The sequence below is a fragment of the Antrostomus carolinensis genome, unplaced genomic scaffold (assembly GCF_000700745.2).
Source record: "Antrostomus carolinensis isolate BGI_N321 unplaced genomic scaffold, ASM70074v2 scaffold26810, whole genome shotgun sequence".
NCBI lineage: Eukaryota > Metazoa > Chordata > Aves > Caprimulgiformes > Caprimulgidae > Antrostomus > Antrostomus carolinensis.
This window is the reverse complement of record NW_010286842.1, coordinates 10,421-32,220: the sequence shown is the minus strand read 5'-3', so window position 1 is coordinate 32,220 and position 21,800 is coordinate 10,421. Positions and strand designations below refer to the sequence as shown.

Genomic DNA, 21,800 nt, shown 5'->3' with positions numbered 1-21,800 from the left:
GCTGTTGATTCCTGATCAAGTGGATGGCCTGCCTTTCCTAACAGTGGTCTTTCTACACTGATGCCAGCGTGTTGTAAGGACAATGTTATAGATACTGTCCATCCTGCACTGGAACTGATGTCCAGAAGTGAGGGTCTGTCATGCTGGTCAGTGTTATTTTGGGTGATAATTCTGCACTGTGGTGTGATGTCATGTCTTTGGTGGACCTTCTCTTCTTACCTTGTCAATCACCCTGTAATGAAGCATGTACTGTAAAAAGTAAGGAGAGAGAAGAAAGAAAGAATTTTGTTATTCTATTTTGTTCTTAAAAGATACTTATTCTTTAAGTAACTTAATTTTGGTGCCTCTGTGAAAGGAATTAAATAAACATACAATGAGAGCACTAGTTGCCATAGACGACTGAAACAGAGACTGCAGATAGAGAGAAATAGCAGCCAGCATACACAAGTCAAGTAGTAAACGAGCATTGGGATCCATAGTTGACATGGTTAGATCAGTTTGCATGTTTATTCTGGCATCACTCCTAGCAGCTAAAATCCATCTATAAAATCAGAATTTTTAGAGCACAGTTTCTAGAGCAAATATGTAGTCTCAAGTCAGACATCAGATTCCCTTACCAAAAATCACTCGCAATCCTCCGGCTGCCTTCTCTGTAGCTCTTATGTGATGATGGAGTCTGAGTAAATATTAGTTGGAGGGCCAGCTGTCAACAGCTGTGAGCACTGTCCCCTCTGGCCTCTAAGCATCAGTGTCACAATCTGCTGTCTTTAGTCCTGGGTTCTTTACAGTGAATTACTCTGCTAGCGAAGGAAAAAAATGATCTTTTAGTTGTCAGCACACTTAAGAGTGCTACAGAACAATTTTTGTTTCTGATACAGCGATACTATTTTTTTTTTTTTTTCTGTTTTGGGTTAGCAATTCTGGAGAAGCTTGAAAGTTTCATACATTGAAATTATCAGAAAACAACTCAGCCCTGGCATATCTACATTGTATGTAATTATACTTGTATACAGTAAACAACATCAGCAGTGCTGCTGTGCCTCAGTGAGACAGGCGGGTTTGGCAATTTGATGTTTGGGAGGATGTGGTTAGCAGGGGATATTTCACATTTCTGTTCCACACATTCCAAAGGCGGCTGCAGAGCTGCCTCCCTCCCCACTCATCCTCCCTGGTGTTTGGGAGTGTTTACATCATAGTTTTGGTTTCACCTCCTTCTAGGGATTGCAGATAGATCATAACATCCTGGTCTAAACATGGAAATCGGTTTCCTATAATCAGTTGTCTGAGGGTTTTATTGGGGGTAAGAGTAATATTACATTTTCCTTAAACAGAAGCTTACAAAGCAACAAATAAGCTTCACAAATCAGTTTAAACTATATTTACCCTGGCTTATCACCACAATGACTCAAATAACCCCAAATATATCTCCGTTTTTGCAAAACTGAAGCTAAATTGCCTCCTCTAACTCACAGAGCTTTTAGGTAAATTGAAACCAGTGAGCAGTGGACACATCCAGCCCTTTGTGTAGGTCAGATTTTGAAGTGACCTAGAGGGCAGCGGGGCTGTAGCTTCTTAGCACCCTTCATCAGCAGGCAGCACATTCAATTACACAGTCACCAAGAGACAGGCAGTGGTAGGCACCAGCACTTTTTGAGTTAGGTCTCTGCTCTACAGCAAGTTGTGCCAAGGCCTGCTCTTCACACTTGACAGCCCCAAGGTTTTCTTAGTTTTCTTCTGGTTATGTATTGTATTTCTCCAAACTCAGTGGTTGTCTTGAAGCAGTTTTATTCCTAAAGTACTATTTTCTGTGTGGAAAAGATTTCTTGGCTTTTTCCCCCACTATATTCCGTGCATTTTCACTAGTTTGATAAGTGATCTCTGATGCTTTCCCACTTGTTTCTGCTGTAACTTGAAACAGTCCTACTAACTTGCTCACAGCCACAGTTAATAAGATTTTTCTTCCCACTTCTCTACATTACGAAGGCCTGCTTAGTTATCCAGTTTGGAGCACAGTTTAAACACATTTCCAGGCCTTTCTTAATCATTTCTTTTCCTCTCTCTAATAAATATACAGGGCCCTGAAGGAACACCAGGAAATCCAGGTCAGAGGGGCCGTACCGGAAAGAAGGTAGTATTTTTCATCTTCCCCAATTCCCTTCCTTTTATCTGAAACTCAGATTTACACTACAAAATAATTCCATTGAACTGAGTCTGTCCCTGTTTTATGTCATGCTTCAAGCCAATTTTTTTTCTTGCTAGCCATAGCAATTAGAGTTGTCATCATTCTGCAATCAATAACATTCAGGACATTAGGAAATTTGAATTTGTATCAGGATGTGATTTTGCAGCTCGGAACAGTTTCTGCTGCTATCAAAAACTGTTAAGCTTTGGCTAAAATAAAACTAAATAATACAAAAGCATTAGCAGAAGTTGGTTTTTTTTCACTTCAGAGTTCTAGGTTCAAACGTTCTAAGAACTACAGCAGATGGCATATGTAAATGTAATACTCCTATTAAATAATGCTGTTACATGCTTTGGTTAAGCATAAACTGCATTTTGAAACTTAGTATCAATCTCTTATTATTTTTAATGCAATAACACCAACAGGGGGAAAAGGGACAGCTTGGCCCTCCTGGAGAAATTGGACCTACTGGTGATTCTGGCCAGCCTGGAGAAATTGGTCCCAAAGGTGCAAGGGGAACTCGGGGTCCTTTGGTTCGTACAAAACATACTTATTTAAGAGCTCATGTATTTCTGGTTTAGCAGAATCGTCTCTCTCCTTGAGAAGAGGCAAGTCACAGCTGTAGCAAGTATAATATTTTTTTTGAGGTAGCTGGAGATGCAGTCAGTGTTGTTCATAGCTTGTGTGTTCAGTACATGCCCTGGTCTTTCAGCATCTGAATGATACCGGTGCACCTTTCCAGACAGAAACCCATGGACTTAGAACAAGTCATCTCATGCTCTGGTCAGAGTCCTGATCCGACAATCAGAGCAACAAGATGGCATGCCATGGAAGACTCATACCTCACAGTCCACTTATAACCTCACTGCTCTTAAAACTTTCCAGTTCCAAGAACAGAAATCACGGGATTTGCTGTTACATAAAATGAATCTTAGCCATGGCTGAAACAAAGCATTTCAGATGAGGACTGCTACCCCTATTGAATGGGAACCTGATCCAAAGTTAACTGAATTAAATGTATTTCCATTAACTTTGAGCTCCTTTTATCACAAGCTCCCCAAGCTTGCTCCACACTGTGTGACAGATGCATAGACACATGCAGCCTCCACGCTAGTGAGGCAATGCGCCCATCTCACTGCTCCAAGGCCCAGTCCCGTGGCCACTGAATGCAGCACTGTCTCCCTTAAAACATGAAGTACAGAAGTAAAGTAACCATCTAATGGCCAATATTTTCAAGAGAAGGTCTCAACTTCCTAAGGTGAGGACCAGTCTCAACTTCTCTTGGCATACTTAGCATTTTTAAACAGAGTTCCTCCACACCTCTGAAAGCTCAGATCCTTTTGATCTTAACTATGCACAGGGATTGTAAGGTTAATAATGAAAATATTTTTTCCGCAGAACAGGGAAAAATGCAGTATTCTTTACCAAATGAAGCTGGACCTCTGTGGTTCTCAAATCTCAATATTTGAAGATTTTTCCAAGTGATAACTTTATAAAGTAGGCATTGTTGTAACATTTTATAAGGGAGCTCGTTTATCTATCACTGGTTATTGCATTTAATAGGGACACCAAGGAGGAATGGGACCCGAAGGAGAGTCAGGAATTCCAGGTTATGGGGTGAGTTTTTTATTGAATTCATGTACACACACATCCCTAAGTAGGTCTGTGGTACTCTAAATAATTTCAAATATCATTAGGATCTCTGTCTAGAATACACAAATATCTTTAGAAGTTCAGAGACTCACGTATTTTTATATGACACATGATTGCCTACTCAGAAATTACAGCCTTAAACGATGATGACTGTTTCTTGTGAGTTCAGTAGCAGTTGTTTTTTACCACAGATTTAAACCCTTTGTTTGTCCAATATATCTCACCCCTTGTGAATAACGTTCCTGTAAAACTACTACAACTATTTACTACAAAGAGAGTTCAGCAAACACCACCACTTCTGCTTACTGTCTGGCCAGGCAGTTTCTCTTTCAGTAAAAGAAACTGATTGAATGAGGTTAGTTAAAGGACGTAAAGGTGATGTGGCTTTCACTGAAAAATAATTAAGATCATCATCATAGATGGATTGAGTCCTGCTCTTACAGACCAGACTGCCATGTCTTTTTTCCAAACAGAAACTTCCATCAGGAGCCCTAACCCTGGAGCAGAAAAACAGCCTGATTCCCCTCACCTGCATCAAGCCCTGCCAGAACATTTGGTTTCTCGCTGTGCATGGAAATTTTCCTGCAAACAATATATTTTCTGCTTGGGCCCATGAATTTTGTGCCACATCACTGTTTAGCATTTTTAGCAAGCACAAAAAAAAAAAGTAACAAGCAGCAAAAAGAAAGTTTGGAATTAATTAATTCTTTAATTGTTTGTTTTGGAACTTAATTTTTGTTTTGTTTGATTCTTTAGGGTCACCAGGGTCCTCCAGGGCCCCCCGGACCCCCAGGACCCAAAGGAGAAAAGGTATGAAGATGGATTACATTGTTACACAGTTTGAGTAATTATAAATGGAGGAAATGCTACTGCATGGTCGTTGTTTTCCACAGCATACAGCAAAAGCCACCATTTGCAATATTTATTAGTATTGTAAGAGAATAGGAAAAGAGATGCAAAACTGGGGAAATGGATCATTCAGAGGCAGAATTCCGAATGATACAGTTGAAATGCTTCAGGTTTTAAAACAGAAGATTTTAAAACATTTTAAATGTTTTAAAACATTTTCAGGTTTTAAAACATTGTAAGAAACACGTTCTGTGGTATCAGAAAGCACTGCCCTTAGTGAGCACTGCTGACAGAAATAATCAGTGCGGATCCAGCTAAGTATTTACTTAGCTTTAAGCCTGTGAGTACACCCATGGATTTTGCTGAAAGTCCAACTAAGATGGACAAAGGTCTGCACTTAATATAAAATGCTAGGGGCAGGATGTTGCCTCAGTGCTGCTATTAGTCAAATTAACTGTTGTTCCTTTAAGCCTGAAATCCTGCAAACAGTTTTGTATGGTGACTGAAGTCTGTGTGGCCCCAAGGAGGTACAGGGATTCCCTTCATGAAGATTAGTTTCAAGTAGCACCTGACAGATTCTCATATTACACCAGTTTTGCAGTGAATACTGCTAATAGGCATTAGTGGTTGATGTTATAAATAGGTTCTGATATAATTTTCAGAAACGATAACTGAAAAAAAAATTATTGGGAGCTAGGTGTCCCAATAGCTTACTTGGTCGCTTCTGAAAGAGCACTTTGATGCACTTTGGAAACCCTAACTCATATTTCAAATGTATGCCTCTTTGCATTAAGTAACTGGTAAATATCATCTGGAATAGGTAACTTTTTGTCTATTAGTTTGGATGGCAGTTGTTTCATATTTAAAATTTAATAGAATTCAGGCTGAATGTTGGAATCTTCTGTACACTTGTTTATATTAAGTATATTTCTCAAAACAGTGGAAGAAATTTTCTTTTTTCCTCTTGTCAAATACCCTGTTTATCCTTTTTTTTTTTTTTCATTAAATAATCATTACAAGGACATTGTTCAAAGATCTTTCTTTTTATATATATAGCTGCCTTTGAGAATAGAGCAAATACTTAGCTTTTTTTAATCCTAAATATCTTTGGGTGCATGTTAAAATGGAGCTACCATTTCCACTATATTAAACTATAAGCATCATATTTACTGTTAACATCTGTAAAGTATGCTCTGGCTGTTTATTAGCATTTGAACATGCGTGCATTGTAGATGAGGTTGAATTACCAAGTTAATATTTTTTTAATACTTGTCTTTGTTTTAGGGTTACCCAGGCGAAGACAGTACAGTCTTTGGACCACCTGGGCCCATAGGTGAACCAGTAGGTCTTTCTTTCTGAAAAAAATTATATTAGTGCTTCTCAAGACAAGAGACAACGCAGGTTCTTTCTGAAACTTCATATCACTGTCTCAGGAGTCAGTACCCCCTTGTACAAAAATGCAGAACAATGGTCGTTTAATCAGTAATCCTCCTCTGAAAAATTCAGTCATGTGCTCTTTCCTGCTTAAGAGTATGTGCCCTGTGTTTAATTACACTAATGCCATTAGTCTGTGTTTAGACCACCACATTTTGGAACATATTTTTACCCTCTCTGTTTATCCTGAATTATACCTAATTGCTTTACTAACCAGAAATACATTCTTTTTTTTTTTTTTTTTTTTTTTTTCATTATCACTACAAAGCTAATTTAGCTGATTTAGAGACAGCTGCATTTTGTAACAATTTTTTTACTGAGTTCATATGTGGAGTATCTCTCTGCAGAAATTATGAACATGTCTGGTAAAAAAAATACCATCTCAAAATCTTATTAAAAGTGTTTCATGTTCAGGCTTTGATTGTGCCAGAAGTAATACCTGTATATCCTACTTCTCTTCAGATAAACCTTAATGTTTATTCCTCACCTCCTGAAAAGGCAGGACTATAAGACCCTGATGTAACTGAAGGTAGAATATGGACAAGGTTCTGAATTATGTTAATGCACAAGAGACTCCAGGCAATTCTATTGTAGCCAAACTGGCTCCGTAATGCTGACTGCTCAGATGTTGCAAGCAGGGCCTTTCTACCTTGTGTATTCCATACAGGAAACATGCCATGAGGCTGCTGAAACTTGGAGAGTGTACCAGCAGCTGTGTAATAGTATCTGTTGGTGGATATGCACTACAAGTGGCTAATCTATTCATTTGTAAACTGTAAAGATACATTGAAGTTAGTGGTGCCTGGCTAATTTTTCATTATGTGCCTTTACTTATGACAGGTGGGGAAAAAGGCAGTCCCTTATTATTTCATCTAATGATTAGCTGGATGTCTTTTGGAAAGCCCTGGCCACTTATACTTTCTATGGGCATAATTTGCTATCCCAACATTTTTCCTTTGACTGACTTTTGGTCCAATTAATGCAATGACAGTTAAAATTCTGGGGAAAAATCCCATTTCTTGTGGGACTGGAGTAAGGGCCTTTGCCTGAATTAGAGCTAGTGAGGTGTCTGAATGCAACAGGAAGAACCACATGACTCACAAAAATCATGCTATTCCCTCTGCTCCTGTGCAGTTCTTATATGTGTAGAGCACGCTAAGGGATTGAAATTGTATTTTTATTACAATGAACTTCAAAATTAAAGCAGATTCCGAGTACAGCAAGTCATTTCAGAAAAGAGCCCAATTTTTCATGTATTGTCTTACAGCAACCATAAGAGAGTTTTCCTCACATGTCTTGAAAACCAAGTCTCTTCATTTATTCATTGAGATTTTTAATTCAGATATCATATGTATATATAGGGGTGTAAACCCGGAGAAGTTCTACTGAGGTCAATACTCCTGTTTCATTTATGCTCATGTAAGATCTATATTTTGGCTTCTAGTCTTCAGTTACAAAATATTTTAGACAGTGACGCTGTCTGAATGCAATGCATTTTGTTTAGAAAAAAATCGTGTTTATTCCTTTAGACAAGCTAACTTTAGTATTTGTAATCCTCAGTTCCATCTTGTTAGTCTGTTTTGAGAGAAATCACAGCTTTCTTTTTGTTCTTCAGTGTAGCATTATTTCAGTTCAGCTGTTGTATTTTGGTCTTTGGTTTTCTATCTAGGGTCCTAGTGGTGAACGTGGAGATAGAGGAGAACCTGGTGATGAGGGTTACAAGGTAATATCTCTTGCTTTTTATTCTTTTTATTTGAACGTGGCATGTTATGGATACATATAGAGTTAATGTAGCAGAAGCATCATATTCTCTCATAAATGTGCAGAGATGTGCTTGCTGGTGCCTCACTGCACTGATGAGCTCTTAGAACACATGGAACATCTTTCATATGAGGAGAAGCTGAGAGAGCTGGGACTCGTGAGCTGGAGAAGAGAAGGCTTTTGGGTGATCTTAATGTGTATCCTGATGGGAGGGAATGAATATGAAGGAGCTAGGTTCATCTCAGTAGTGTCCAGTGACAGGACAAGAGGCAAAGGGCACAAACTGAAACACATTAAATTCCTTTTGAATGCACGAAAACACTTTTTTACTGGGGGGATGACTGAGCACCAGAACAGGCTGCCCAGAGAGGTGATGGAGTTTCCATACTTGGATATACTCAAAACTTGACTGGACATGGTCCTGGACAACCTTGTCAACCTGGCTTTGCTTGAGAGTAGGGAGGTTTGTACTAGGTGATCTCAAGAGGCCCCCTTTCAACCTAAACAATTCTGTGATTCTGTAATACTGAATGAGTTAACATTTTTCTCTGAAGTTTAAGCACTATTTCTTTGTAAATCTAATTCTAATAATTATTCATTAATTGTGTTTAGTCTTTCAGCATATACAAATTGGATGGTAACTCATGTTAACCACTCATGCAGTTCGTTTGCTGAAATACAAAAGAAACAGTCCTTGACACGGAATATCCTGTTTAAGTTACACAGATAATGCAGATAGACATAGTAATAAATCAATGAACTGAATATGATCTATGCTTACAGAAGTGCAGAAATGTTTAAACAATATGTAATGCCCACTTGTGGTTTGGAGTAGAGAATTTAAAGAAGAAAAGCTCCCTGAGGTCTAATCTCAGGAAAATGGACCGTAGTTATCTAAGTCACGTCAGTGAAGCTGGGGCCACCCAGCACCTTTCCTTGTAAAGCACCAAGATGGGCTTTACAAGGAAATCTATAGATCACTGAGCGTGACATCCTGAGTTACTTTAATTGCAATATGTTATATTTCTGCTTCCCAGGGTCATATAGGTCTACCAGGGCTTAGAGGACCTATTGGACAACAGGGGCCTCCAGTAAGTGTTTCAAACAAGTGAGATTTCTTTATTGGCTGTTGAAAATGTGTTTTCATCTCCATTCAAATGATTCTTTTTATTTATTTAATATATGTTCTTTCCAAAGGGAGAGCCAGGTGAACTGGGAGAGCAAGGACCAAAAGGAGAAAGGGGTTCAGAAGTAAGTAGAAAAAAGTAAAACAAAATTGCACTTAATTGGAATTTGTATGTTTTTAGTGTTCAAAGTATCCCTGGAAAACTGTCACATAAGGCTAAGATTCAGTGTTTGGTTTTGCTTTTCATACCTGTACGGACAATAAAAATATAGAATAGAAAATTGCATAATGAACTGTGATAGTAAACGTATTATTTGATAGGTAAGTGGTTTTACTTTGGAGTGATATAAAGCATTATGACAGGCTCTTTTGGAAACATTTGCATGATTTTAAATTATACCCTTAAATGGAGTTCCTTGTGGCAAACTAACTGTGGAAGACACCTAGGATTTTACTGCTCTGATCTGTAAATTAAGCCTCCTGGTACTGCACTACACTGAATTTTCAGAGACCTGGAAATAGGGAGTTTGCTACAGAATAATAGAGGAATAATGACAGAGCAAAAAAGATCAAAGACTAAGTATTTTCCTTTAGAAATAATAGTTCATCTTGGTGGCATGTTGAAAATAGCCAAAAGTATTTTATATTCTGCCATGGGATGCATTTAATTGACTTTTCAGATTTCAAAAGGTTTAAGCTAAAAGTTCTCTTACAATCTCAATTGACATTGCAACTTGAATGAGATATTTTGTCTGAGAAGTTCCACAGTGTAACTCTGTTAGGGTTTCAAAATTTTCAAGAATCTATAGTAGATTAGGAATGGGAGCAACAGAAAGGAAACATGATGTGAAGAAATTGTCAGCATGTACTCTAGCCATGTGCTCAGATATATTGCCTTTGACAAACTACTCATAGCACAAGATAAAATCAGTCATTCCTCCATCTTTCCCTTGGAGAATGTTTTCTTTGTGGTGTAAATGCCCCTCAGATTAAAACTACCATTTGCAAATATGGAACCGATGTCCAGTGTGGAGCAACCCATAAGAGCCTAAAGGTTTATGCAAAAATGTTAATACTGAAATCATTCTTACAGTCTTAACTCCACTGGCCGGACTGGTCCTGCTATAGCAAGCCTTACAAAGCTAGTCTTATATACTGCAATGATGAATCATCTGGGTTTACTTTATATGCATTCAGAAATTGTAATTAAACCAATATAAAGTTATTTGAATACACACGTTCCCATTCTGATTGGTGGACTTTTGTATGTCTGTCTTAACAAAAAGACATTAAATTAAGGAACAGAAAAAAAAATATTCTTTAATCATATTTACATTAATTATAAAACATTTGCAATTACAACGACCTTGGCTTTTTCATTTTATTGCATGTTATGTAATATTGCTGCATAGTAGTTTAGCATCACTTTTGCTTTAAGAACAGTGTTTAAAATAATTAATCCAGAAAATCTGGGAAGCTTTTTTCTACTTGATCTGTGCTAACAACAGTTATTCTTGTCCCTGCTGCCCGAGCGATTGTATCTTTTAGCAGTAAGATAAAGTTCATGCCATAGATCTTTATATTCTGTGAAGAATATTGTATAAACAAAATTTCCTGAGATGCTTTTAACCCATTCTGAGCTTCTCTTCCTTGGTGCTTGGCCTCCTGTGTCACTAAACCGTTTAGCAGAATGTTATCTGCTATCAGCATCACTCAGTTTTTCTAAGACTACAGATTCCTAGATCAGTCAAGACCAAAAAAAAAAAGTCTGGTTTTGAGTAAATTTTATCTTTTGTGTACATCTTAGATAAAAAGAATGTTCCCATATATGACACTATAGTTTTCAAGTATTCTCTTCCACATACACTCAGTTCATCTACATTGCCTGCTTTTCAGGACTTCCCTTTTTAAAAGGCACAGAAGTGCTGTAAAAGTGTACTTCCTTACAGAGGTGTAGCTGATAGAGAAGAAATTGCCAGATTCATAGTGAAAAGCTTTTTATGCCTATTGTTGTTGAAAAATTTCTGAAAACTACAATTTCCCAACTGGGGAAAGGGAAAAAATGTGTACAATTGTACCAAAAATTTATTAACTTCTACTTGGAAAACTTCCTGCTATCTTCTGAAATGAAAATTATCTGATCCAAAACCAGGCAATGTGAACGTGCATGCTAGAGGGGAACAATTCTCAGCTCTTCTTAGGGGACTGAGTTTAAGACATTTGTCAGTTCACAAGTATTTGTAACTTTTAGGGACCCACAGGAAAGAAAGGAGCAACAGGTCAGACAGGAAAACCTGGAATTCCTGTAAGTAACAAAATTCTACAATCTATCTTCAGGTTATAAAAAAAAAAAAAAAGAAAATAATAACCAATAAAACCAGATACCATTGGTATCTGGTACCATGCCAGTGGTACCAGAAAGTCCTGAAGTGACTTACACCAGGAAATGTAAGGGAACTCCTATGAAAATAAGAATAATTTTTGAAACGATGTTAAATTATACTGAGTTATAGTCAGTTACTCAGCACATGGAAGTGAAGTGCAGCTAATATAACAACACGGTTCTTCCCACTCAGAAGTTGCTTAATTAGGTCATTTTTGTGTGTGGCTTGTTGTCCATGTGCAAGTTGTCACATTATATTGTACAGAGCAGTACTACAGTTCACTCCTGGCTCCTGTAAGTTCTTTGAACAGCTGCAGCCTACAGAAGCCTGGGTCCATATGTCCATGATGGATATGGCTGGCAGATCCCTTGAGGTTTATTTCTTTCTCTCGCTTGCCCCGAGATGAAATTTTTAATGTTCTTTCTTCAGTTAACTGTAGAGAAGCTAACTTGCATCCCTTTCTCCCTGAGGGAGAAAGAGCAGGAAGCAGTTGGTGTTCCGTACCAAGAACAAAATGCATCAAGCTATTTTGGTGTCCTGTTAATAATACCACACAAGCACATATTGTAAATAACTTTTACTACCTTACTTCAAAACATCGTTGGTAACCAGAGAAATGCAGCTGTTTCACAGAGCTTGTACTTGCTGGGCAGAGTGCAAGAAGAGCTTTTGAAGGCAAGGAGATTGATTGTCTTCTGTAAATACTTGGCTCTTCCCTCTGGAGGGCTGCAGAGAGCATATCATTTGGCAGACAAAGGAAAAGAGGGAAAAGCAAGGCATACGGAAAAGCAAGGAGGAGAAGACAGTAAAACTGGAACTTGAGGAAGTCCCAGAGCACATCCCAAGTGCAAGACAATCCAGGAATCAGAAGTTAGAAATAAGATTGAGATGGCATGCTTCTTATGCTCTATATGACTGTTAACTATACTTTTTCAAATGACATGTGTTGTAGTTAGCATATTTTACATTTCTGAGAAATGCATTCATACAGAGATAATGGTAGAACTCCAGGCCCCTTAAGGTAGCGTATGTTAGTCTAAAGGAAATGGTTGTAAAGAAAAAAATCACTGTTCCTTTGATGGATGTGACATGAGGCTTTTCCAGGCAAGTATAGCAACAGTTAGCACAAAATTGTCTAAGTAAGTTTGTATATTTGATCTGTACAAATCTGAACAGCATGATTTTGAAAATGTACAATAGTGTGTCTAGTAAAATGAAGGCTGAAGAGACGTATGCTTGGATTTTTTACAGGGATAAACAGGTTACTTTATTGGGTTTCCTTGCTTCAGTTTAAGAATCAACACTCTTAGCCGTCTTTCAGGTCTGGCACACAGAGGGGTCAGTCCCATGGTTTCAGCCAATGTTGCTGGTAGCTCACAATACAGCAAGTCTGAGGTTAAGCCAATATAATTTCAAATGAAGCATCCTAACTCAGAGCCCCCTCTGTGAGTATTTATCCATGTCACTGGATCTGTTATTACATAGGGTTTAGGAAATACTGTGACTGAAATCTAGTTTTGTGATGATGAAGATGGAGAGCCTACAGTGCTATATTTGATTTGAATTTGTTTCAAGGGAAGACCAGGGCCAACAGGGCAGAAAGGAATAGTCGGATACCCTGGACCAGGAGGTGTTCCTGGCAACCCTGGCAAGCCTGGGCTGTCAGGGAAGCCTGGCCCTAAGGTAAGTTGCTTTCCACATTGCTCCTCTTTATATCATTTTCCATTATAAGTTTTCTAAGGTTAGGATATGTATGTATATATTTCTACTAAATGACGTCACAGAAACACTCTTTTGGATGGTAGCAAATTTCCATTTTATATTTAACATCTCAAAATTGGTTTAACTCCATGTACTCAGTAACATGTTTTTTCATTAAAAATAGTTGCTTCTGTTTATTGTTTGATGTTCTCATACATTTTCATAACAAATATTCTGATCTTTCTTGATGTGGTAAAGTTGTTGTATATGAAACTCTACAGAGTGTACACAGTCATACTAACGTTATCAGTATGTCTGTTATTTATAAATAAGCATGTTGAATTCTGAATGTTTCTGTGGGAAGGTAGTCTCATTTTTTTTTTCTTGATATGGAATTCCTTCTTGAAAAAGTGAATGCTGTGAATCTCAACTGTATTTTCAGTCCATCTGTAATGAAAGACTCCAGCATCTTGTTTTCATCAGAAGGAGCTTCTTATTGTAAGCTCAGAATCCTCAGAAATCACACAACACTCATCCAAGAACCATCTCAAGGAGTCATCTTCTATAATTAATACATGAATGGAGTGTTCTCTTCCTTCATATTTCAAAATAGAATTAGAAAATAATTAAATAGGGATCAGCACTAAAGGCTATTCATCTGAACATGCAAATTTTCAGATTTGGGAAAAATTTTAGGTCTTGTATAAACTAGTCCGTATGAATCCCTGTGGGAGGTAAAAGCAGTCACTGGTATGCCCATGAGTGCTTCCATATATACTTGAATGCACAATTACTGTGGACAGAAGATTGCTTACTATCCAACTGGGCAACTATTCCTATTTAGGAGGGTGCTAAAAGGGAATCTGCCTTGCATAAACCTAAAGAGGCAATTGATTTTCATGAGTGTTCGCAAAAGTCTTTCAGTGTCTGGGTAGGTGATCCCATACAAATGACATCATGATATATTTAGGGTAGGACAGAAAAAGGTTTAAGATGAACACTGAACTGAACACCTGCAGTGGACTATGGCATGGTTAGCATTCGCTTTGCTGACAGTCAGTGACTTGTTAAATTATAATAACTTGATGCCCCAGAAGCCTCAATCCACCCCACAGTTAAGGACATGTAGCTTTGTTGCTAAGTATGATAAGGCTTTGCTTTTGGAGTATTAGCAGAAATCTACATGATACTGCTGATCATTGTCTTTCCATATATATTTTTATGTACTATCAGTGTGTATCCATAAATACTGAAAGCATTAAATAGCTTTGACTGATTTTGTTATATGCCTGTTTTAGCATACAATGAAAAAACATGTTTGGTTGTTCTACTTGTAATCAGTTCTTTTCAATTTAAGGGTAATAAAGGAAACTCAGGCTTACCAGGTCTGGCAGGTTATCCTGGAGCTCGAGGTCCCAAGGGATTGCCAGGCATTCCAGGGCCCATGGGAGCACCTGGACTAAAGGTACATATATGGGATCTTGTTTAAGTACAGTGTTACTGATACGTCTTAGTCTTCATACTGCATCCAGTGACTGTGGAACCACCAGGCTACTGTTAATCATATGAGTAACTGATATCAAAACTTATGTGAAGGGCAAGACTGCAATTTTTGCTGACTTCATTTCTGCAAACTTTGATTTGAAAACAGAGTTCCTATCCGTCTGTATGGTATTCCCAGCTCCAGAAGCCATTCAAAACACTTTGTATTTATTCATCCAAAGCTTTAGGGACAAATGTTTACTGACTTTTCTTTTTAAACTTCTGTAACTACTAGAACAGTCTGGATGATTTGAACATATAAGCAAACTGTTAGCAGAGAAGTACTGTAATTTCAAGCCTGAGTCCCAAGGTTGAGGGCTAACAAGCATGTCTGGGATGTACATTTATCATAGAACTTAAACTGTTCTTGCTCAGCCCTGTCAGAAAGAAAGAAATCTGAGAGTGCTCCATTTTCCAGGCAGTTCCAGGTACCTGACATCAGCATATCCTCAGTTTCTACTGACAATATTGATTAGACTAATTCCAGTGGTAAAAGAAGCAAAGAATGGAAACATTACAGCTAATTTTCTCCATTTAGAATAGGATTTTTCATCTAAAATCATGATTTTCAGTGCTCTGAGATTTTATTCATAAGCAGTTTTTAAAGCCTTGTTACTTGAAAACTAGAGGAGGAAAATACACTCTCTGTTATCTTTTCATGTAAATAATTCGGTATAAACTGCAAATGCTCCCAGTCTGGACTTTGCTCCTTTGTCTAGACAATGAGCTGTAGGAGGTAGTTGCAGCTCAGAAAATGCTTGCAATCTGAAAAAGGAATAGATTAGGTGAGGGAGAATGGTTACCGCATTGTGTAAAATAAAAACTAAGAGTAGACATGCTGAGTCAGACCAAAAGTCTGTCTTTGTTAGAGCAGAAAGGTAACACCTAGGAAAGGGCATAAGCACAAAGCAAACACAAAAGGTATATATTCCCAGCCTTAACTGCAGCTCAGTAAGCTCCTGAGCTAGACATGTTTTCTAAGTATTTGATAATCTTCAGAGGATTTCTCTTGCATGAACTTGTCTAGTTTCCATTTGAATTGATGTAAACGTTTCATCTAACAGCAAGGAGTTCCACAACTATACTATGCCTTGATCAGAGCATTCATTTTCAATTTACTTTTAACCTTCCTGTCCTGTATTTCATTCTGTGCATTTTATTTCTTGTACTGGGAGATACCATACTGGAAATTATCCAATATGTATGGGTTTTATATGTTTCCATGTCAAGAAAAAGTCAAGTCACTTTTAGTGAAGCTATAATTATTGAAAGCATTACTGATGGAAATAAAATTAATAGAACAGGTTTATTTCTTAGAGAGAAAGCGTGTGCCACACTTCTGCCAGGAAACCCATCTTTAAATTTATAACTGTTGTATTTGTAATAAGGGATATATTATCTTCCTATTCACAGGGTGAGAAAGGGCTTCTGGGTCATCCAGGAAAGCGAGGCAAAAGAGGCCTTCCAGGATCACAGGGTGACCAAGGACCAGCAGGAGATGCTGGACTGAAAGGACAGACTGTATGTAACCATAGCTGTTGATGCAAAACAACTAGTCCAGGAGTTAACAACGTGAAATAATAATAAGGATGCTTGCTCCTCTTACAGGGAGAAGATGGAGATCAAGGTTTGATGGGGTTTCAAGGATTTCCAGGTCCAAAGGTATGTGCTCATTCTTTTCTGTTAGATCTTAAGCCATTTACAGAGTGAGAACATCAGGAAAGCATGGAATTAATCGGCTTTAACAATAATTTGTTCAAAATCTATCTGAACTTTTGGAACATTGTAGGCATAACTGTGTACTCCATGTACAAAGGCGAATGTTCAGGATCAATGTGCTTGGTATTTTCACTGTTACTACTCTCAGAAATTACTATTTCCACTGATTACAAGAGATGAAACAAATGGATAGCTAATGTTCATGTTTGACTAAACTGTTCCTTTGCATTTTCAGGGTCCTGCAGGGGACATCGGCTTAGTTGGAATTCTGGGCCCAAAAGGTCCAACAGGCCAAGTTGTAAGTGTTTCATTCCACAAAAGAGATTGTCAGGATGGCTTGCAAGTGGCACATGTTTTTAATTTAGAGAATCCTATTTTTTCTTATTAACAAGACCAGAACCCTGTAGCCAAACCTTTCTCTCTGAGACTATGACTCCACTAGAAGCCCTTTGCCTGTACTGCAACATGGGTACAGATACACAAGCAGAGCTGAACTCTCAATCTTGAAGGAAAAAGGCAAGCTCTGCTCACAAAGCGTGGCTCTCCTAGCATAATTTTATCTACACAAGTATCCTTATCGCTGGCATATCTTTGTGTATTGGGTTGAACATTCTGTTTCTTCTTACTGGCAACAATGCTGGTTGTATAACTCTGTCCTACAGTAAAACAAAACAGGTCCAAACTTTGCCTCCAGTAAGGCAGAGTGGTGCTCAGGCATTATTGAGTAATTGGTAGAAAATAAATATTTTATTTTTATCTATCAGGTTACTAACTTGCATTAGTTCATTCTGCATGAGACATTCTTCATGACATTCTACTTTGCTACTCACCAAAAATGTGGAAGGATTCTTAGTATTTTGTAATATTGAGGAGTGTGCATCCAGCGTACAGCATCAGGTGAAGAAGGGGGAAAGGTTGCAGTACGGAAGGCCTTTCTACGAAATGTTCTTCTCTTACTGCTGCCATTGCCATCACAAAACTGAATTAGTTCAGTTAACTAGATGCAGCAGCAGCTTTAAATACCTGTTCTAATAGCTGCTTTCTTTTTCTAAACATTCCTATATAAGATAAACACTGGAAATGAGCACTTTGCTCTAAGTGAAATGGAACAAGAAAGTAACATTTTAGCAGTACTTACTGGTGGCCTTACAAGAGTACTTGTGGGCGGTAATACAGCTCAAGCTATAGCTGATTGTAGCTCAATAAATATGTGGTCTTTGGTAATCAATTTCCACTGGTTTCAGTGCATCAGATTTCACATAAAAGAATGTGTGTGGGCTTTCCAAGCATAAATATTATTAATTATTAAAATAATTAGCGTGACGATTTTGTAGCAATGTTCGCTCAATATTCAGAAAAACAGTATCACCTTGCCAGGGCTGTGTGCTGAGCAACTTTAAACCAGGAAACCTCATAAGGTTTTTCTTCATTTTGAAAACATGGTGGACTAATAAATTCTTTGCTTGTTTACAGGGATATATTGGCCCTGTTGGTCAAGAAGGCATAACAGGCCCAACTGGCAGGCCTGTAAGTTTCCCTTCTCTTTTGCGTAATTTGGTTATTTCACCTATCCTTATTTTTAATAATCTGTTTTGCAACTAGCAACCTTCTAATTTTTCCATTTGCAAATAGCAGCTAGCTGGACCGTCTTCATATTATACCACACTGGTGAGTGAATGTTGGTGACTCCAGCAGTTGTGATACAAACAAGAAGAAAATAATTACAAAAACCAATGACAGTCATTGCAATGGCCTTCTGTCTAAGTACATATGTAAAGGCCATGTCTACAGGGGCAGTGGGCGAGTCAATGTATAAAACAGCACATAGTAACTACCACTTGGATATTCTTTCTCAGCCTTAGATCTGAGACATATCTAGATAGTATCCACACACTTGGTTTCAATGTAGTTTATTTTTATCTGTTCATTGGGCTAAACTGTCCAGGATGCTCCTCTAGACATGCTAGGAGTACCCACAAGGCCTTGTTGGGGTGTTCCAGGTGCTGGTGAGGTCCCTGTTACAACTCAATCATCTTCTTAGCCTTTCTGACAACCTTCACCTCCAGGATCCCTGCAGTGGGAGAGCTCTGCCCTTATCCCTGTTTCCATCCTTTGTTGAACTCCCTGTGCCAGAGGGAGAGCAGTGGCTCATGTCTGCAGACTACCCAGACATGTAAGGTAGTTTTAGAAGCTCTTTGTACCACCCAAGTTCCTCTGTCTGATCAGCAAGACTTAGAGTAAATGGGAATATCTAAAAATTGAAATAATAATAATTAAAATAACAGGAATATATAATAAAAGTAATAAATACAAATATTTACAAGGGAAAAAGAAAGGAGAAGGGAAATGTTCCTTCGATAATTAGACCATTCTTTCTGTCTGTTGGGAAAAAGACAGTACTTTAAGCCTTGCTGCACTTTTTCAGTCCACTCAGGAGGAAAACTTTACAGTTGCATATACTTGTATTAAGGCTTTTAATAAACTTCATATTGAATATAATAGCTTGCCATTATCATTAAGAAAGCACTGCAGCTGAAGATGTGTTCCGAAATGCTGCTATCAAGATGCAAAATTCTTCCAGATAAGAATTGTAAGATTGTTACCGTCTTAAGAAACACAATTTAAGTGCAAAACTAGCTAAAAATGCCATGGAGATAGAACAACAGTATCTAATCTGACTGTGAGAGGAGAACTAATGGGGTAATAAAAGCAAATACATTAACTGATGGATTTCTTCAGTGATGGAGAGTACTGAATTTTGTTCTCAACTGTTAAGATGGTGAAACACTGTTCTATTACAGTGGATCAAATTGTAGAGGGTACAGCTGATTGACAGGGAGAACACTGATAGTTAAAATTACTGAGGAAAAAAACATTTACAATCTGAAGAAAACAGCTTTTGACATACAGGAATTACAAGATGTTTTCAAGTACTTTATTTTCCTAATAGTACAGAAAAATTAAAGCCCCACAGCTGTAAATACTTCCACAGATGAGACTGGACTTTTCACGTGAGCAGAATAGCTCTCATGGATATTAATATGCTTATTTTGGTCCTAGGCAGCTAGAAAGCATACTGGATTGACAGCTTCTTTTTCTTACAGGGACCAAGAGGTGAAAAGGGCACAAGGGGTGAAATGGTAAGATGAAACAACTTTCATGCTTTCAGTTTTTTGGCTATGTAAAAAGTATTCCTGTGTTACTCTGAATGTACTCTTGCATTCTCTGAATGCCAGACAGTCATGTTGTGTTCCTGGAGAGTGCTGGCCATGAAAGCTGGTAGCATGAGTCAAGTCTGACATGTCAGGCAGTATGGCCCCTGATCATATAGAAGTCACGTACTTCACATCTGTCCCAATTCAGATCTAAAAGAAAAACCCTTTGTCACATTCGTTGTCAACGCTCCAGTGTGTCTCAGCCCAGCATGCATGTGCATGTTGATAGGTCTGTATCATCTTGTCTAGAGAGGGAGAAGTTCAGGAGAAGCCTAGAGCTGAGGGTGGGTGTCCATGCAATGTATGCCAGCTGCAGTAGCAGTAGGCAGCATTGAAAGGTTATGAACTTGCTTTCTCTCATTTTTCAGTAAGAATATTACTGGTTTTGTACATTAATAAAGGTTGGATTTTATTTTTTAAAAATTGTGTTAGAACTAGTAAAGTCTCCAGTTAATGGCTAATTGAAAAGCCAGTGTCAGTTTATCATATTGACAGCAAATACGAACACAATGACACCTGTGACATTACTTTATATGACAGGTTTATAATTAGTTCTTTTTCTAGTAACTGGGCAATGTCATCTTGTTCCTGTTGCTCTTACCCTGCCTTTGATCCCACTTCACTTAAAATAGTTTTTTTTCTCTTGTCTTACTGTATTTTGCTTTTAGCAGCCACCTGTGTGCAATCCCAACCTCACTGCCTTAGAAAAGTTTTGAAAATATATCATAAATATTAAAAATTGCTTAAAGAATTAAGGCTTGGAACTAAGCTTGCTGTACGTGTCTTGGAGAACTTTGATTCTAATCTTCTTGAGGCCATTCCTATCTCAGAGTAAGAGGAAAACTAGGTTCTTAGTTCATGCTGCTATTAACCATCTTAACTTTTTCTCCTGTTTGGTCATAAGAATTGCTTTGACAGCATAGACTTAAAAATGCTGACACTTAAAAAATAATAATAAAACCATCTGAAACGGTGAACAAGAAACAACCATTTCCATTATTTGTGCTGATGTTTAAGTTATTTCCTAAACAAGTTCTTGAATTCATCAAGATGAATTCAGTTCCTAAGACTGTCTTCAGAAGAAAAATGTTTAATTTTAAATCATACGCAGTAGCATTAGTTTATATTGAGTAACCAAGGAAAGGATTTATTTCCAACTGTTTTCAGACATAAAGGAGAGAGAATTATTTTAATCCAACTGTGTATTCCCAGCTTGAATTTCTGCCTTTAAAACTGGTATTGCCATTCTTCCTCAAATCACTAAGATTTTAACTTTTTTGTAGCAGACCAAGTTTTAGTTAGTTTTTAGTCTGTCAGGGATACAGTGTCCATTACTAGAAAGAATTATCCTTTTATCACCTGAAAAACATAGAATGTAAAATTGTAAAATTTACAATCATTAATGGCAACTACTCCACTGTATGGTGTATCAGACTATTACATTGCAGGATGTTATTAGGCTTTACCCATTCTCAGATATAGTGACATGACATCAAAATGACAAAAGTGGTCAGGGAAAGCTTATATATCAGTAAATATTTACCTAAAAGATGGCTTGGAGTCCCTTCTATAAGTACAAATGGATGAAACATAAATAAATATGTCAGGACACATCAGTTGAAAAATTGACAATATTTACAGTCCCTAGAGCTTATGCGTTTAAAGTCGTCTTAGTTAAGTATCAGAAGACATCTCCCTGAACACCCAGAAATCGCTTCAATTTTGATTCTCCCCTATTCTCCAAAGAACATGTGTAAAACATGGGTCTCGGTCTCTAAAGTCACTTGCAGTCCCTTAACATAGCCTTGTTGGTATAGATCTGATGCTAGGAATTATGTGATGGCCCCCACTTTTCACACCCTTCATAATCCAGCTCCTGAGCCCCTCTGGCATGGTCAGGGAAAGTGATGTGCAGGCACACGTAACTCGTGCAGCTCTGGAGGTCACTGTAACCCCTGACAGATGCGTTCCCCAGGAGCTACAGTGTGCTCTGTCTTACAAATATGCCTAGACATAGTAAGAAATGCAGCTGGTATTCTCCTAAAAATTGATAAAATTGCGGCCTCAGTGACTTAAGTATGAAATCACTCCTATCTGCTTTGAGATCCTTTATTTAAATATACATGAATCACTGTGAGATTGAATCTGGCCTTTCTTTAACCATTTTCAGCTGCCCTTGCTGGTGGCAGCAAGAAGCACAGCCCAAGTTCAGCAGTTGTAGCATGCAGTGACAC

The 21,800-nt window shown here is 37.9% G+C and overlaps 1 protein-coding gene across 1 annotated transcript in view; it reads left to right on the top strand.

The window, feature by feature from the left end:
- The window catches only part of COL24A1 (collagen type XXIV alpha 1 chain), a 49,449-nt gene that overhangs the window by 18,840 nt on the left and 8,809 nt on the right, over window positions 1-21,800 (top strand). Inside the window, exons 11-26 of the mRNA XM_029087336.1 lie at window positions 2,075-2,128; window positions 2,608-2,715; window positions 3,746-3,799; window positions 4,592-4,645; window positions 5,969-6,025; window positions 7,788-7,841; window positions 8,917-8,970; window positions 9,077-9,130; window positions 11,257-11,310; window positions 12,965-13,072; window positions 14,448-14,555; window positions 16,046-16,153; window positions 16,241-16,294; window positions 16,587-16,649; window positions 17,825-17,878; window positions 19,456-19,491. Coding sequence (XP_028943169.1) covers window positions 2,075-2,128; window positions 2,608-2,715; window positions 3,746-3,799; window positions 4,592-4,645; window positions 5,969-6,025; window positions 7,788-7,841; window positions 8,917-8,970; window positions 9,077-9,130; window positions 11,257-11,310; window positions 12,965-13,072; window positions 14,448-14,555; window positions 16,046-16,153; window positions 16,241-16,294; window positions 16,587-16,649; window positions 17,825-17,878; window positions 19,456-19,491 — 1,074 coding nt within the window. The remainder of the gene's footprint in view (window positions 1-2,074; window positions 2,129-2,607; window positions 2,716-3,745; window positions 3,800-4,591; window positions 4,646-5,968; window positions 6,026-7,787; window positions 7,842-8,916; window positions 8,971-9,076; window positions 9,131-11,256; window positions 11,311-12,964; window positions 13,073-14,447; window positions 14,556-16,045; window positions 16,154-16,240; window positions 16,295-16,586; window positions 16,650-17,824; window positions 17,879-19,455; window positions 19,492-21,800) is intronic.